The following is a 17,419-nucleotide window of genomic DNA, read 5'->3' as shown; positions in this document are numbered from 1 at the left end:
AGACTTTGCATTTCTAGTTTTGCAGTTCACAAAAAGCACTTACACGCAATTAAACCTCATTCCTTTTGGAAGTGGGTTGCCTAAGTCAGCTTGACCTTGCGCCCATACCTTCATAAAATGATTTACAACATGGTAAGAGCATGTTTGGTTTGTCTCTGCATGTGCTTGCTAAACTACTTACAGGAAGTGACGCAGTCATTCCAACCACGGCCCACTTTGAGGCAGTGTATGGAGGAGATATATAAGGGTACAGACCAGCAATTGAGGCGGTTGATGCGACACAAATCTAGTAGAAGTCGTGGTGAATGGCTGTGTTGCAAATGGTTGGACAACAAGCACGGAACGTACAGGCTTTCCAAGTTGCCTGGCATACGTGATAGCCAATTGAGTTCCAAGCAGTACAGCGGTAGTGTTGATATCAATGGTTCGCTTGACGATTGAGAATGGAACTTCAGGGCCGAAACCACCACCAATTCCTATAAACGTCAATTATTAGGAGATGCTGGTTCGACGAATCAGTATTCGAGAGCTCTCGCGTACCAGCATTGTTGATGACAATATCTAGCCTCTTGTAACGAGTAACGGTTTCCACAAAGACTGCACCAAGTTCGTGCTCCAAGGTTACGTCACAGCGGATGAATAGAGCTCGACCTAGTAATCAATATGGTTACATAGTGTTTCTCATAAACATCGCAAAAAGCATGCGCCATGCTCACCGGCTCCGAATTCTCGCTCAAGTCTTGCTTGTGCGGCATTTCCTTCTTGAGTGTCAATGTCGGTGATGACTACAGTGGCTCTACATGATAACAAGGTTAGAATACAATCGACCAGGTTTACAAAATCATATAAATACCCATTGTTAGCGAATAGTAGAGCAGTCAAGAATCCAATTCCTATTTACAACACCACCAAGTATGAGGATCATGCATTGTCGCGCAAAGCAATAGTGTACCGTTCTGGGAAGCAGCTCCAGTTACGATGGCGACTTGTCCGTCAAGTTTCATGGTTGCTTGGTGTCGAGATTTTACGGTTTGCGTCTAGTTTTTGTCGGTCAAATGTCAAAGTCAGTGGTCACAAGAAGGAATAGATCGAATCATTCGATGAAGTCAACTTACTTGCTTTGAAGTTTCGTTTCTTAGCTTAGATTAACCCAGTTAATTGTTCAACTGTTGTTGCGATGATTGAGTTTGAAGATAGTGCGACATCGCGGGCACAGTTGATCCAGAAGTTCTGGTGGTCGATGCACGTCATTGTGATGTATTGTACGTGTTTCGGAGTGTAGTCAAGGTATAGACGTTAGTTTGGAAGAGGTTCATCGCGCCAACATTGCAATCGTCTAAACGCAGATGCGTGCCATGTTAAATTTCAGGTATAGACCGGGAAAGGAGAGCATCCACAACTGAACTTAAGGTACAGACTATCTTGGAAGTTGAATATCTCGCCCACGTGTCATATATATTGGAGCTTGGATCGTATTTCTTCTGGCTATCGTGTACAGATCGTTGGTACACCTTATACCATATTGACTCTTTCGATAGATTCACTGTTTTCATAGACGCGTTTTGCTTTTAAGCGTACAAGACACGTTCAAAGTGCCTGGTGCGTCCTATCTCTCCGTTTTTTTGCAAACACAAGGCAAATGTATCACAGCTGTTGATTCTTCGTAGTTCTCCGTACTAGGACCGAAGCCATCATGTTCAAATGACGCCTCGACATCTCATTCTTCAGCTGATACGTTCAAGCATCGCCTGCCAGATCAAGAAAGCTCGATCACCCAATCTGTCAACTCTGCCAACAGCTCCTTTCACGGCTATATGCCATAATTGGGCTCATACAAGGACATTTTGGACTCGTACGGACTCGAATGTATCGGCCGAGCGTCCTCTCCCATGGCGGAAATCTTTGGAATCTGGAGCTCACATTGACACTGTTTGGAATTTGTTTGTCTTGGAAAAGAGTAGTGCTGCTTCATCAAGTGCAGATTTTACTGTGAGTCTTGTTGGTTGGATTGAGATACGTTGGTGGCTGTATGAGATAAGAGGTGACGTTATCGAATACTGAGGTAGTCTTGACACTTTTTTTTCTTGTAGGCATTACTCAACCAACTCAAGAACAATGTCGACATACGCTCTGGCATACGAGCTAAATACGTTCTAGACACCATGATCCAGCAAAATATCACTCCAACTAGAGACGATCTAAACCTAGGTCTCGAAATCTGTCTCCGACAAGCCAACCTAGCGGCCAATGCAAACGCTGCCGAGTTATCAGAGAGTATTATCGGACTATACCACTTACTAGGCCTATATACAGATAGTAAAAGTGAGGAATTGGCTATATCAACACATTGCCAGGTTGGAAACGTAGATGATGCACTTCGATATATTCGAAAGTGTATGCGGACTGGACGTGCTCCTACGAGAGCCTCTTGTAAGGCTCTTATACTGGCTCTACTGAAACAGAATGGCAATGATTTTGTTAAAGTCAGATTGTATTTGGAGGGGTTGCATGATGCCGGGACTGATGTTGGGAGAATATTCTTTTCGCACTGTTATGAGTGTCTTTTTGATGTTGCTCTTGATGGCGGAGACAAGGCAGGAGGGTATAATATGTAAGTTGAAACTTGTGCATCGGACGAGGTTTCATGTTTTTTATTGTTGATTCTAACGCTGTAACTTGAATTGTTTTCTAGCTACGAGACCATGATGTGGAAGAATCTAGAGATTCCCGGCCGAATCTTTCTCAGAGTCGCATCTAGTGAAACAAGCCAAACGGATCTAGTAAAACTCTTGATTCGACATATGTGGTGGATGCACAAACGTAATCGTGAACATCCACCTTTCTCTATACAATTCGATGCCAAATCAACCCGAAGAATGGACGGGACGCGATGGAAACATAGCTCAAGTCACTCGACCTTGCCGTATGATTCCAAAAATTCCATGCGATTCTGGAAGGTATATCTTGATGTGCTGCCTAGACCAACAATACCCACGGAAGACGATTTAAGCATATCCGCCAAGCAGCACATAGAGAGTGAAGCGCACAAGGCACTATATAGAGTGCTTCTACAAATAAAAAGACAGGACTCGAGTCTCGACAAATCCATCGCTCTACAGATTTGGAAGGATGTTGTGGATGTATATGATGTCGATACGCTGGGAATGTGTCTGTCAGATATGGCAGATGCCCGAGTCTTGACAATGGACTTTGCGAGCATAGTGGTAGACAAGATCATCGCTATGAACGATTTAAAGAATGGGTTACAAGTGATGGAGTATGTAGCCCGTCACCAGATACACCTGCCAGATAGGCATCTTGAAAAGCTGTTTAAGCGAGCAGTGTATGAATCGAAACTGCCTGCATATTTGCATACACTGTCCCGAGTAATCATGCTTGGTAACAGGTCGAATCTATCCTTTTTGGCCGATTATATTAGCCAACAGATGCAGCGTGGAAGGCTACTTTTAAAACTCAGAAATCATCCGACTAGCAAAAGTAGCAGACTCACGGCGTACGCTTTGGTAGACTCGCTGTACTCTGTCATGGCATCCGTAATAACAACTCATTATGTGCCAATCCCTGATTTGGACATGACGGATCCCACCACTAGATTACCACCTCGCCCACCGGTACTCGACTCAATCCTTAAGGCCATCCCATACGCCGTCCAACGCATCGGCAGATACAACAAGCTCCATATGATACACGCAGCGCATACAGCCACTCTCACATATCTAAACCGGCCAGATATATACAATCTAGCACTCCTCATGGAATCATACTGCAAAAACGGCCTCGTATCACTCGCATGGGACATGCTCCTCACAATGTGGAGCGACAACACACTAGAACCCATGTCCATGCACTATACAATCCTCATACGAGCATACGCGGCACGGTGTTTGGGAGACGATGCGAATCGGGTGCTTATACATATGATGACGATGGGCGTCGTGCCTGATGCAGACGCACTTACGGCCTGGATTTATGCATTCTTGAAACATGCACCGTATAATGAGCATATGGAGAAGTCTGAATTGAAGGCATCGGCGTATGCTAGTGTTGTAGGTGGCGGTGTTGAGGAGAAGAGTAGAGCCGAATTAGATTTCAGCATGCTGGTAGACTGGGATCCTGACGCTCCTGAAGCCGAAGATGCCATATCCGAAACCACTTTAAATTTAAACCCGTATAATAGTAAAACCAACGACCATCCCAAACGCATAACAGACGAAATTCTAGACACCATCTACCCACCCACATACGCAACAACGCTCCACGAGCTCCTCACATCCATAAACACACACCTCCTCTCCACAGGCTACATGCGCATCCACGCCCCCTTCACAACAATGTACTTCCGTGCATCCCACCAGCTCTACGGTCTCGACACAGCCCTGACAATCTTCAAAACCATGCTCGCCACTCACGCGGTCGCCCCAGACGTAATCCTCTACAACACCGTAATCAAATCCCTCGGAATCCACCACGGCGCAACCGACACTGCCCTAGCACTCTACCACGAGATGAAGGACAGATACAAGATAAGACCCAACGCACACATCGCCGTGTCCCTTCTCAGACCATACGTAAAAGCTTTGGACAAACCCTCCGCCCGTAAAATCCGCAACATGCTCTTCCACGACGGGGTGCCCATCGATTTGAAATTCGAGGCGCTGCTGATGTGGATGAATGCACAGCTGAATGACTGGAATGGGATGCTGCATGTGTATCGCTGTGCGGCGAGGATATGTAGGAAGAATGGGAGGAGAGAGCCGCCGCAGATACTGTATTTGTATTTGATGCGGGAGGTGGAAAGGATGGTGAGGGAGAAGGTTGTCAAGGTTTATGTGGTGGCCAAGTGGTGGGAGTTGAATGTAAGGGCGCCAAGGGAGAGAGAGAGGGCGAGGAAGCTCAGAGAGGAAAGAAGTGGTGAGGTTAGAGAGGTGGCAGTTGCACCTGAGAAACGTAAGAGGAGGTTGGTTACTAGGATTGTTGAACGTGTCTTAGCGAAGACATGAAGCAGAGGATTTATATGTAAATAAATACTGAAACGTCTGTAAATATCAGATATTGGCCTACAGACGTGTTCCGTTTCTTTTGCGTCGATTTTGTTCTTTACCGGGAGGTGTTGAGGTGTCGCAAAGCACAAAAGAAGTCGCACACACAAAAGCAAGCATAAGTTTATAGACATATAGAGCAGCATTTCATTCGTTGCGATTTGTAACAAAACAGACCAGAGTAATATTTTTGTGTTTGTGTGCGTTATGCTAACGGGACTCTTGTTTTTGTCGTTTTTGCCCGAGTATATAGTAGTAGCACAAAAGAAAAGAAAGCCACCTTATTTTTTTGTGGTTTGTTATTTAAGCTGTTTCTCTCTAGACCATGGTCTACATTCAATACAAAAAGAGTGAGTTCCAAAAAATCGACAACACAACAAAACCAAAAAACTACACATATGGCCACAACGTACCGAGTCGCCAGCAGCGAGATATGCATCCATTTCAGCATCCAATTCATCCTGAGTTTTGCTGCTCTTTTCAGTCGATGCACCTCCGCCACCACCAGACGCTCCTCCACGAGCATACCCTCCACGTCCTCGACGACCACCTCGTGACTGTGAACCACCTCGACTGTTGTATCCTCGTCCTCCACCGCCACGCCTGTATCCACCTCCATAATTGTCATAGCCTCCATTGCCATTGCTTGCAGTTGTTGTGGTAGTGACAGGTACAGACAGTGATCCAAGTGCTTCAGGAGCAATCAAGATTTCAAGTTTCATTGGGCGATTGTCCTGCAACAGATTAAAAAAATAATAGTTCCCCCCACAACAAAAAAAGAATCCACGTATAAGATTTAGAAAAAGAAAATCAAGGTTGGTAGTTTGATTTTTTTCCCAAATGGTGATATGTTGGAGTTTTTTGAGAGAGGGAGGGGGGAGGAATATCATGTGAGATCTCAGGCCGAATTGAAGTATGCTTTTGCGTTTTTTAAATCCAGTTTTGAGTTTGAAGACCAATGCTGCGGAGGCCTGAGATGCTTACAAATAGGACATTATTGAATCGTTCCAGAGCATCATATGCGTCAGTCGGCCTATAGCAAAAAAAAGGATTTCAAAATAAGTTCCTAGCTCTCAAAGATTCAACAACCAAACATACCTGTGGAAGATAACTGTAGCTGAGCCTTTTGATCGACCATTGGCATCATAGTTGAGTTGAGCAGATCGTACTTGGCCTAATCAATCAAACATGTCGCATTAGATAATTGTCGACAATAACGTCTACCAACAAGAAGCCATTCAACACCATCACGACATACCAACTTGAGAGAAGACAGCAGCAACCTCATCCTGCGTCACCGCAAAGTCCAGATTGTTGACCAATATACCTTTGGGGACGGGACGAGTAGTAGCGACATGGTTGACTTGGACTGTAGATTGAGGACGAGAGTAGGGAGTAGCCCGGTTTCTGAAGGTTCTAGGAGCACCACCAGATGCTCGATTGCCACCTCGTCGTCTGGGCGTCTTTCTCTTCTAGTTTTGTGGGTTTGGTATATATAAATTAGATTTCTTGTTTTCTCAACATTGTGTTTGTGTGTTGGGGTTATTTTGCTGACTGTTACAAGGAGGCGTTTCTCATCGTTTGTTGTCATTGGATACCAATTAAAAAAGACAATATCGAGAGGGGGTTTTGACTGATGGATGGCCCTCAAAACATACAGCATCATTCAGTCGTATCAACCCTTGTCGTGTTATAGAGCAGGAGGAGAAGGAGTGGATTGGGCGGCCCCCTGTTTCCAAGATGGCTCAAGTGACAATATATATGATATCATATTAATCTCTCAATCATCCTCATCATCCTCATAGACTCTCTCTCCCCTCTTGGCTAATTCCCAATATTCAAAGCTTCTCGAGTTTGATGTCTTGCCCGTATCAAATAAACTATACTCGAATAGTAATGTATGGATGGCCCGTTTCCATAATATGTAAAGGAGGCCGCCCAATTGTTATAGCTCGTTCCTTCCCCTCCTCCTCAGCTTGTTGTCTTTAAATGGATTGTGGATGACTTTGCTGACAGAGCGCCACATGTAATAACTAGTCTTTTAACATCTTGCAAGGTTGCTTACGTCTGTAATTATCTCATCCAACGCCATATCGAGTCCTGGTGCCGACATATCTGCTTTCTTACTTGTGTCAAATTAGGTGCTGGATTTCTGAAGTGACTGATTACCATGTTGGATACGTTCCTACTCTGAGGCTTATCAAAATGCGGTTTGAATCCAAATGGACGATACGCTTTGCTTATGTATCAATGCATCAAGACAAAGTGACTTTTCTCATACAGAAATGGTGGATACCATTGCGGCCTACGGAAATGTTTTGAGATATTATTGCATGCCAGGACTGCATGGGTGACGCTGCGCAACGACCATCCTGACAAGATGAATCATTTGACCAATTTAAACAATGTAGTTCGACTTCAAGGCAAATAATACAACTTTACATTATTTTCACACTCAACTCCTGAAGTACTAGACTTCGTAAAGATATCCCGACCCAAGATACTAGCTGGGATACTAGATGTGATGGTTTTCTCAAAAAGACTCGAGTTATAGGGATTCAACTCCACCAAATCAATCATCTCTTTGACAATTCCCCTTGCTTCTCCATCCATTTGGATGAAACTCATTGTAGACATCGTCTGCATCAACATCCACATGTTGCACTCATACGAATAAGACATTCCACTGTTGCCCAGCAATGTCAACAGACATATTGACAATTTGTCTAAAAAGGCAAAGGGATATATTTACAATGGAATCCCATAGTGAGATCCCTTTTAAAATGAATTGAGTGGTGACAAATCAGTATGCGACGAAGGGGCATACCTGTTCTCTCGCCACGACCTACTGGCTTCCTTTCCGCGACTTGCAATACGACACTTGCTACTAGTATGCGACGAAGGGGGATACCTGTTCTCTCGCCACGACGTACTGGCTTCCCTTCCGCGACTTGCAATACGACACTTGCTACTGCTCTCAAACAGCAGGAGAGTCTGGAGGAATTTGGACAAATTGGATTTCTGTAGATCCAAATCATCTGGTGGCAAGAGGCGAGAGATTGGGACAAGTAGTGGTAGCGGAGCAGAAAGCTTGCTTTGAAGATGTTGATCAATGATATGAGCAGGAACATCACCAGTAGATGAATTTACAGCCAGGAAAAGATCTTTCGACAATTGCGTCCAGTCTAGATAGAATGGACGATGAGATTGGTGCAATTTGTCCCACAAGAGAGCAATTGAACTACTAAAGCAAATGAGTATGTTCAAGTACCTGGTGTGGAAGGCTGCAATCCTGGAGCCATTCGACCTCCTCGCGGTCTCGCCACTCTCAGTGGAACATTGGCGAATGTTGTAATGGCATTCAATTGTGTGTCGGCTTCAAGTGGTGTTTTGAAATCTGCATCCGTATATACATATAATTTATGACCCAGTAGACCTGCAAAATCCTCCCTGAATTCTTCATGAGTTATGAGATCTTTCCGTAGCTTGCAAATGATGGTGACTTCCACACAATTCACGTCCACATCAGTAGCGCTTCAACTTCAGCAGCTTGATCGTTTGTGCGTCACTTTCGACGTTTTTTTGGAGCTTGGTGCGGAGAACGCGAAAAACGCCCCCTTTTACGGTGAAAGCAGGCAGAAAGCAATGAAAATATCCTCCGATTCTGACCAATTTTGAGGATATTGGAGATGTATTTTCACCCCGCTTTTGAATAGTCTAAATGGATCCCCCCTCCTCAATGCACAAAGGTAATGTTACATTCCCCCTTGTAGTGGAATATAACCACACACTCCATCCAAGGCCGAAACCACCTGCCAGCACTCTCCTTCCCTGGTTCAGTATTTATGACTCCAACGACCTGATGGTTGAAGAAGGAATACCATGCAGTAAGGCATCCGAAACACACTGTTCCTAAGCCTACACTACCCAATACATTCCAAACACTCCCACACCGCACATCATTGAATGAATCAAGCAGCGCCGGATTCATATATGTGTATATACTCCAACTCCACATTCCAACGGACCCCAAACATAGCCTGTATGTAAACCACCACCAGACATGGTACGTGTACCTGCTACAATACGATCCTGACGATGGCGTCTTGGCCTGTTCCGACACCGACACATGCCCCCAATCCAGCAACACGTATCTCAAATCCTCTTCCCAAATCCAGATAGAGAGCTGGTTGCGATGTGCATACATGTACACACAAAAAAACAGCAGGTCCCATACTACAGAGTGGAGGGACCTATTCGACGTGTATATGATACACGACCATATAAATCCATTCACGAGATACGATCCGTATATGTGTATCCGTTTGTGCCACGACATGCTGGTATACTCGGTGAGGAGCGTGGCGGTATAGAATATGCATTGCCAGATTAGCGATAGTTCTCGGAATCTGCTTAGAGTTGGAGGACATGGCGTTATGGTATACGGTGTTGTGAAAGTGCATGGAGTCGTCATGGATTTATATGCTGCCGTGTATGTCGTGTAGCTGAGATATACATGGAAGGCAGTAAACATCCAGCCAGACCTTCCGCGTCTATGTTGGAGTGGAAGAACGTGTCAAAGTTCTGACATGGTTTTTGACGAGATGACAGATAATCAAATGGAAACCAGAGAATAGGCAAATCAATTAAATAAATTCATTCCTTACATTGCATGTACATTTGAAGCACAAAATGCCTCATAGATCCCCAAGAATGAATTGATTCCCCCCTTTGGATTCATGATCTTTGCTATTACAACCAATAAGCGATCTTAGCTTCAAAAGTCCAGCCTTCAATAAATCAAATAATCCATACCAACAAACACCGCAAGAGCCTTATCAAACCTCCTAATGGCATTCAGCTCCTTTGCATTCATGTTTCCAATGTTTGTGAAGACTCGTAGTCCATAAAAGAAGGCGAATACTAGCACTGCAAACGTCTGTACTAGTATCGAGAACAAGAAGGAAATCAGTTCATCTTCTATTGTCTGTTTGTGTGGTTTCTCGTGATTTTTATAATGATGGGTTGTTTCGTCTTGTTCTTCTTCAAAGTGATGGTGGTGGTAGTGAGAATGAGGTTGAAATGACTGTGTTTTGGAACCTTTGCGTTCCCTGGCTTTCTGCTTCTTGGACATTGCTGGGAAGCGAAGTTGGCAAAGTTGGGTTTTTGGAAGCGTTGACGCGCATGTAGTTCTAACGACGTTCGAGCAAACGCATAAAAGCGTAAATGAAAATGGTTTGAAGCATGCAAAATGTTAGCAATGTACAATGTATGGTCCATTGAAATAGTGCTGACAATTTCCTGTTTCAACTTTCACAGCAGGCTCGGCATTCACAGTTCTAGCCAGAAGCGTTTTATAATTCTATTTGTAACTTTAATAGCTCGCTTTAACAAAATTATAGTGGTATTGAAGTGTACTCGTCGAGACCAAGTGCCAAGTTGATGTTCTAAAAATTTAACCAGATTAAAAAGCGCCAAAAGTCGTAGAGTAGATCTTTGCACGTACCTGCATGGCTTGCGTTGCAGCACCCTTCAAAAGATTATCAATCGTAGCCACGACAACGACCCTCTTCCCACTCGAGTGGACTTTGAAGGCACCAACTTCAACATGATGCTTGCCAGATATGTACTTGACTTCGGGTATCTCTCCTTCCTCCAGCACTTTAACTAGTCGTTCTCCCTTATAATGATCGGCATACAATGCCTGTACTTCCTTGGCGGTCATGCTCTTGTTGAGCGGGATCGACACTGTCAAGGAGATGCCTTGAAACCATTGTCCCACATGTGGGATGAATCCAATAGGATAATTCAGGTGACGGGATATTTCCTTTTCGTGCAAATGATCTGTCAATGCATAGGGTATAAGATTATTATTTAGATTGTTGATGTCGTTCTTGGGAGACGGTGTGGTCCCAGCACCAGAGTAGCCCGATACGCCAAAGACGGTGGGAGAGGACGATAGATACGGTACTAGTGGTGCGATTGCCAGTTGCGAGCCTGTCGCATAGCAACCAGGGTTGGATACTCTTTTGGATTTCTGTACTTTGCTTCGAGCACCATATAATTCTGGCAAACCATATGTCCACGAGTCGTTGAATCTAAAATCTGCAGATATGTCTACAATAAGTGCGTTGCTATCGGCCTTGTTGAGACTGTCTACAAATGGCAGACAGATATTATTTGGCAATGCCATAACCCAACATGCCACATCCGATAATTTGGGCAAATCAGCTGGAGATAAACTAGAGTACTTTATAGATGACTTTTTATAGAATTCTACCGGTTTGCCTTGCAACTCTCGAGAGGAAACATAGGCAAGTGATAATTGTGGGTGGTTGTCGACAAGTTTCATAAATTCTTGGCCAGTGTAACCTCGTGCGCCAATCAATCCAATGCTAAACTGCTTACTACGTGAGGCGGTAGATGACATGCTACGTTTCTGGATCATATTGGTAGCAAGAGTAGAGTACTTGCGAGTCTGACCACTACCAACTCCTGACGAAGCAGTGCTACTTGGTGCAGCAGATTTCGCACTAGGCAGCTTTGAGTATTTACTAACATACTCTGCCAAGTCATCCAAGTTTTGGACTCCATACCAAAACAAAGACCAGTCACCTATGTTATAAGAGCCATCGGCTCGTTCGAAATACCAGACCTTGTTTTCGTCTCCCTTGGGCGTAACCCATACCAGTGACGGAAACGTCTTTTTGATCATTTGCCATACATTATCGGATACATTATTCAAGACACCGGTTTTCGTGGCAACAAACTTTTCTAAGAAGGGTATCTTGGCCTTGGCTCCATCTGCATGAGCAACGACAGCAAATATATCATAAGCGGCATCTGCATATATGGTTACGGGTTTTTCTGACATGGATTTCAAGTATTTGGCAACACTACTGGTTCCTGACGTGATTTCTGGGTCGTTTTCGTTCAATAAGTGTCTGATTCGATCTACATCAAGCTTGTTCACGTCGTCCTGTCTAAAGATACGATGTCCTCGTCTGATGAGAGTACCAGCTCCAGAATGGGTAAATAGCTCTTTATGCAGATGTTCTGGAGAGATGATACTGACTGATGATGAGCGTGGAAGATGTTGCAACAGGTCGTGTATCTCACGAATTTTAAGCTTTGTGCCATATTTAACCCATGGTTCCTTCATTAAATCATCGTATTCTTCATCCAGGTTGATGACATCAATCTTTTTCCCACTTGTTCCATTGAAGAGACCTCCTTTTTCATTTATATAAACTATTTTTAGCGGTTCCAGCACTCGAGCCAGCTCTCCAGCAGCTATATCGGCATTGACATTGAGTATCTGTCCAGAAGGAGTTTCAGCCAAACTCGTCAAGATGGGTAATGCACCAGCTCTAATGGACGACTCTACGATTTCCTTATTGACGTGCACAATCTTGCCGACCAATCCATATTTGGCCTTGTCGAGATATTCAGCTGTAAAGACACCACCATTGATGGGACGAGCTCGAGTGCCCAACTTTTCCAGGGCCTCTACAAGTTTTAGATTTTCTTCCTGAAAGACCTGTCTGGCGATTTCTAGAGTCTTTTCATCGGTAATGCGAATACCATCCGAGTATTGTGGTTCGATTTTGGCGGCTTCTAGGAGACCATTAAGCTGTGGTCCAGCACCGTGTACAACGATTGGATAGAGACCAACACGATTTAAAAAGGTCAGGGACGAGGCCAGCGTATCCAAATCGTCAGTCAGCACGGCACCTCCGACCTTGATGACGGCAAATTGGTGTGACTCGACCGAGGAGAAGTGTGTGAGGTACTGTTCGACCTCCTTCCTAGAGCCAATGTTGTAGAGTAGTTTTACAATTGTTTCCTAGTTAAAAAGAGAAATTACATCAGGGTTTGCGTGGACTGAAATAAAGAGTTGACGGTGCATTCAGAATGCAAATACAAAGTGGATTTTGAAATCCAGCTAATGTTGCGACATTCATCCCGCCTGTAAACAGAGTAAGGAAAGCAGGAGAGCAGGTAAATACCTTTTCGGAAGGATCTTGATATCGGCCATATTTGACGGCGCCAATTTCATTATAGTTTCGAGTCAAGACAGGTTTGCGAGTTACAATGTTGCTTTTCAGACCAGCCACTCGCCGATAGGCTCCAGATAACGCTCTACGACACAGCATTTGCGACCAGTGATGACTTGATGCGACTAGGAGCTGAATGCCTGGCTGAATGCGATCCAGTGCTGTCGGGTAGTGGAAATGCGAGTGACGAGCAAAATATTGGTCAAGACTAGAAGCTGATGTACAGGGAGCTAGACGCGTCTTGAAAATGTACGTTGCCAATAAAAAAACTCGGCATCCTCGTTTATTCTTCCTTTCTTATTGCAACAATCTGTGAATAGAACTGACATTTTCCAGCGCAGATCGTCTTGTAGGGAATACCAAGTACGTTGGATGACCGTAACGCCTAGTAACGGCTCCAACGTCATGCAGCAACGATGGACTCCTCGCAACCTTCTTGGCATTGGACTGGTCCTGTCACTCATCACCAACATTTGGCTCCTATCGAATTGGAATTCCGACAGTTCGCTGCCTGATATCAAGTCCTCGCACTCTCTGATAATTGATGGTCCAGCCAAGATTCTGAAAACGTGCAAGGCTGGTCCATGCGCTGATGTTGCATCGCTTGATCATCTTGTAATGGTGCCTTGCCATGCTGTTTATATCGGATCAAACTTATCAGTGAGTTCACCACTTCCCTTCGGTAGATTTTAGTATGAAATTTATAACTGGTGCTTTCTTAGGACTCGGCGAATGAGAACGTGAGTCGAGCTTGACGCTGATTCTCTCCGTCTCTCAAACCTACAACCCTTTTTGACGTTCTAGAACTGGTATTTGGAACAACACCAAAAGGGTCAAGTTGATGTCTATCTATCTCATATAAGACAGGGGATTCAGATGTTGAGAGAAGAGGGTACAATACTGGTCTTTTCTGGTGGTCAAACCAGGCTGCCTGCTGGTCATCGCAGTGAAGCCTCGTCGTACTGGGTGAGGCCTTCATAACACGTATCTAAACTCATTGAGCTGTAAAGGTAACCTGTATGATTGTTAAAGTTGGTGGCAGACTCCATGTTGTGGTTTGGATTCAACGAAACCCTTCCGGACTTGCCGAATCGAGTCACGACCGAGGAATTCGCCAAAGATTCGTTTGAAAATCTGCTCTTTAGGTATACTCTACCTTCCGTGCTGTACACTCCAAGTAACCAACCTCACCAACCTGCACATTGTACTAGTATCTGTCGCTTCCGTGAGTTTACTGGTCGCTATCCTCGTCGGATTACCGTGGTTGGCTTTGAATTCAAAAGGAGGCGCTTCGAATCACTTCACCGCCGTGCAATTCAATTCCCAATGAGCCAGTTTGACTACAAGGGATTTGATCCTCCTGGAACTTTGTTAGAAGAGTCAGAACTTGTACATGCAGTGAGACCGTTTGAAAAGGACCCTTATGGATGTCATCAAGGGAGTCTGTTGGACAAGAAAATTGGTAGAAATCCCTTCAATAGATACCCTCCATATGAGAAATCATGCCCAGAGATACGTCATTTGCTTGCCTACTGCCCCGATGACAAGACGAGTCTGTTCACTGGGAAGCTACCTTGGCTCTGATGATATCTTGGGTTCTTTTACTATATTTAAGTAGTCTAGTTTTGCACACTGTTGATTGTCGATAACTTCATTGTAGTTTGGCAGCATATTTAATTAGATGTAGATTTCGTCAAATTTACTTCAGATACACTGCAAATAAAGTGACACCATGCATCATGCATGAGCTGCTATAGGTGTTTGACGCCGCGTAGAGTACTAGACTGTCGGTCGCTTGCGAGCAAATGCATCATAGTTCAAGGTTCAAAGGCTACAGAAACGTGTCATAACGCGTCATAAATGTAAAATATCGAGAAAAATACTTTTCTTGATACTCTTTGCATTCGTCTCTCCCATCTTGCTTGATCAGGTCTTGAGTCATTGAAGTATTGAAGTTCAACTTGACGATTGGAAGTTTAGCAATTTGAAAATATAGAGAGCTCAGACGAGCTCTGAAGATATATCCATGGAAGCTATATCTGGTTTGATCATTGAGCGTCTGAGCGCAGCGCAAAGAAACCAAACCCACGTAAGTTTTCAAACGCTCCAATTGCATCAAGATATTCATCATACGAATCATCATCCTAAACCTCTACCCTCGTCATCACATAGACTAGTTTGCGGCAGCTCGTTAAACGGAAACTGAACTTGATTTTCTCGTGTTAAGCGACTGAAGCGCCATCGCACCACTATAAATCGGAACTTGGAGGTAGAAACATTGTACACCTCAATTCATATAAACGACCTGGACTTTTAAGCTATAAGAAGGAATCATGGCATCTGCCACCACCGAAACCACATTAAACCCTCCAAGGAAGCATCTTAAACCAGCCCACAAGATATTCGCCAGGCTACGATTCGATCTGCAGCTTATTGAAAGGCTGAATGGTGTTGCTATTGTTGGGTATGAGGATGTGAGTGATGGTTTGACAACATTGTGTGAGGACATCAAGTCAAGCGTTTGTCTTCAACCTCAACCTCAACCTTTGAGTCTGTCAAGCTCTACACCTGTTGTTGAACTATATGAGCCAATTCTAACTAACGCAAATCACCCATTAGAGATTCCTCGGCATCCAAGAAACCCGCATGACCGACTTTGACCTCGACGAAGTCCCCTACCACCGCATCCGCTACTTCAAATCACCATCCGGCGCGCTGCTCTGGGACCGCACAGCTCGAGTCGATACCATAACAGCGTCAGACGATGACGACTCATCCAGTGATTCTGAATCGGATGAACGTGCACCACAACCATCAGGGAAGGACGTACCGCTCAAGAAGAGCAAGAAGGAACGATTAAAGGATGGACGTTCAAGCCGTGATAAAGCATGGAAGCAGGCGTATAGGGAGGATGAGGATAGTATCAAGGCACAGGAGGCCGCGTTTGAGGAGAGGAAGACAGAGCTGGTTAGTGCTGCGAGAGAGAGGGTTAAGGTGTTTGATGAAAAAAGGCAGAATCAGAGTGGTTGAGTTTGATTGGTATCTTTATATATACTGCTACTTTTACAACACTTGTAGAGGCACATGCATATATATAATTCAGGCACATATCTACATAATGTAGAACTCTTGACACCATGACTACATTTTTACTGAGCATTTGCATTCAAAAGAATCGTTCAAATGGTTGAGCATTCCTGTTACCCAGCAGACGTTTGCGAGCCACAGAAGGCTTCAACCTCAACCTCTCAACATGCTTCTTTGAGTGCTTGACGATATTATAAACCCTTATAATATGCATAGCATTTTCATCATGACATACAGCACTAATACATGGACAGGCACAGTCACGGACATTCATAAGATCCCTTGCTTTTGTAGACACAAAAGTCTTCAACACTATCAGCAACGACACCTCATTAGGCATCATCCCCTCGTGCCTCTTCAATTCAGACTTGAGCGACACCATTACACCAGTATCATTCAACGCATTGATTTTCAGTAGCGCGATATCACCAGCTTCAAAGATACACACGTAATTATCATCGTTTCCGATTTTGAGATGTGCGTGTGGATCCATGTGTGATTCGAGCTCGTCCATAAAAGCCGTCGAGGGATGCGTAAAAGCGGGCTGATATTTTGGATGTGTCGATACGGGGTTGTTGGCGTTCTGGTTGTGGTCTTGACGATGAGGATGATGATGGTTCAGGTGGTGCTGGGGTAGTACGTTTTGGTAATGGTGCTTTTGTTGATGAGCGTGGTGGTGTTGTTTTTTCGTCTCGTGCTCCAGAGTCGCCTAGAAGATGGAAAGTGGAGAAAATGGAGAGAGTAAGTCAAGCAAAAATGTAATCAAGGAATAAATACTCGTAGAGTATTTTTGCTACCTGTAGACTTGGATGCACCCGCTGATGCCTTCTCACGTTCTACAGATGGTGGTGGAGTATACGGAGCACTCGCACCTGCCTTGCTCTTTGAACTTGCACTAGCAGGCGTTGATGCTTCACCACCCGAGAACGACGATGGAATAAAATCAGGTGTCGATTTTTTGACCACACTGATACACAATCCACCAATCATAGTCCCATCCTTAGCAGCAATAGCTGATTTCACTGACACGGCCGAATTGTATTCTAGATAACATGCTGATCGTTGACCTTCCACGTCAATGATGAGATTGATTGCCTTGATTTTGCCGAATTTCGAGAATTCATTTTCGAGATCGTGGCGGCCTGTTATCATTGGGAGATTGCTGATGTATCTATTCAAGGTTCGGTGGGGAATAGTTAGGATTAAGATGTTTGG

At 44.4% G+C, this 17,419-nt stretch overlaps 2 protein-coding genes across 2 annotated transcripts; one reads left to right on the top strand and one right to left on the bottom strand.

The window, feature by feature from the left end:
* Positions 1–10,456: 10,456 nt before the first annotated feature.
* Positions 10,457–13,216, bottom strand: SmJEL517_g01197 (uncharacterized protein; the record flags this gene model as incomplete). Its single annotated transcript, XM_031167125.1, has 3 exons — positions 10,457–10,507; positions 10,567–12,906; positions 13,070–13,216. 3 exons carry the CDS (start codon positions 13,214–13,216, stop codon positions 10,457–10,459), a joined length of 2,538 nt encoding a protein of 845 aa, XP_031026891.1.
* Positions 13,217–13,489: 273 nt separating this feature from the next.
* SmJEL517_g01196 (uncharacterized protein) lies at positions 13,490–14,701 on the top strand (the record flags this gene model as incomplete). Its single annotated transcript, XM_031167124.1, has 5 exons — positions 13,490–13,777; positions 13,840–13,857; positions 13,922–14,083; positions 14,150–14,262; positions 14,329–14,701. 5 exons carry the CDS (start codon positions 13,490–13,492, stop codon positions 14,699–14,701), a joined length of 954 nt encoding a protein of 317 aa, XP_031026890.1.
* Between the last annotated feature and the right edge of the window lie 2,718 nt (positions 14,702–17,419).

The sequence above is a fragment of the Synchytrium microbalum genome, assembly GCF_006535985.1.
Source record: "Synchytrium microbalum strain JEL517 chromosome Unknown SmJEL517_scf0004, whole genome shotgun sequence".
Taxonomy (NCBI): Eukaryota; Fungi; Chytridiomycota; class Chytridiomycetes; order Synchytriales; family Synchytriaceae; genus Synchytrium; species Synchytrium microbalum.
Note: the sequence above shows the minus strand (reverse complement) of the source record. Positions and strands in the feature narration are given on the sequence as shown.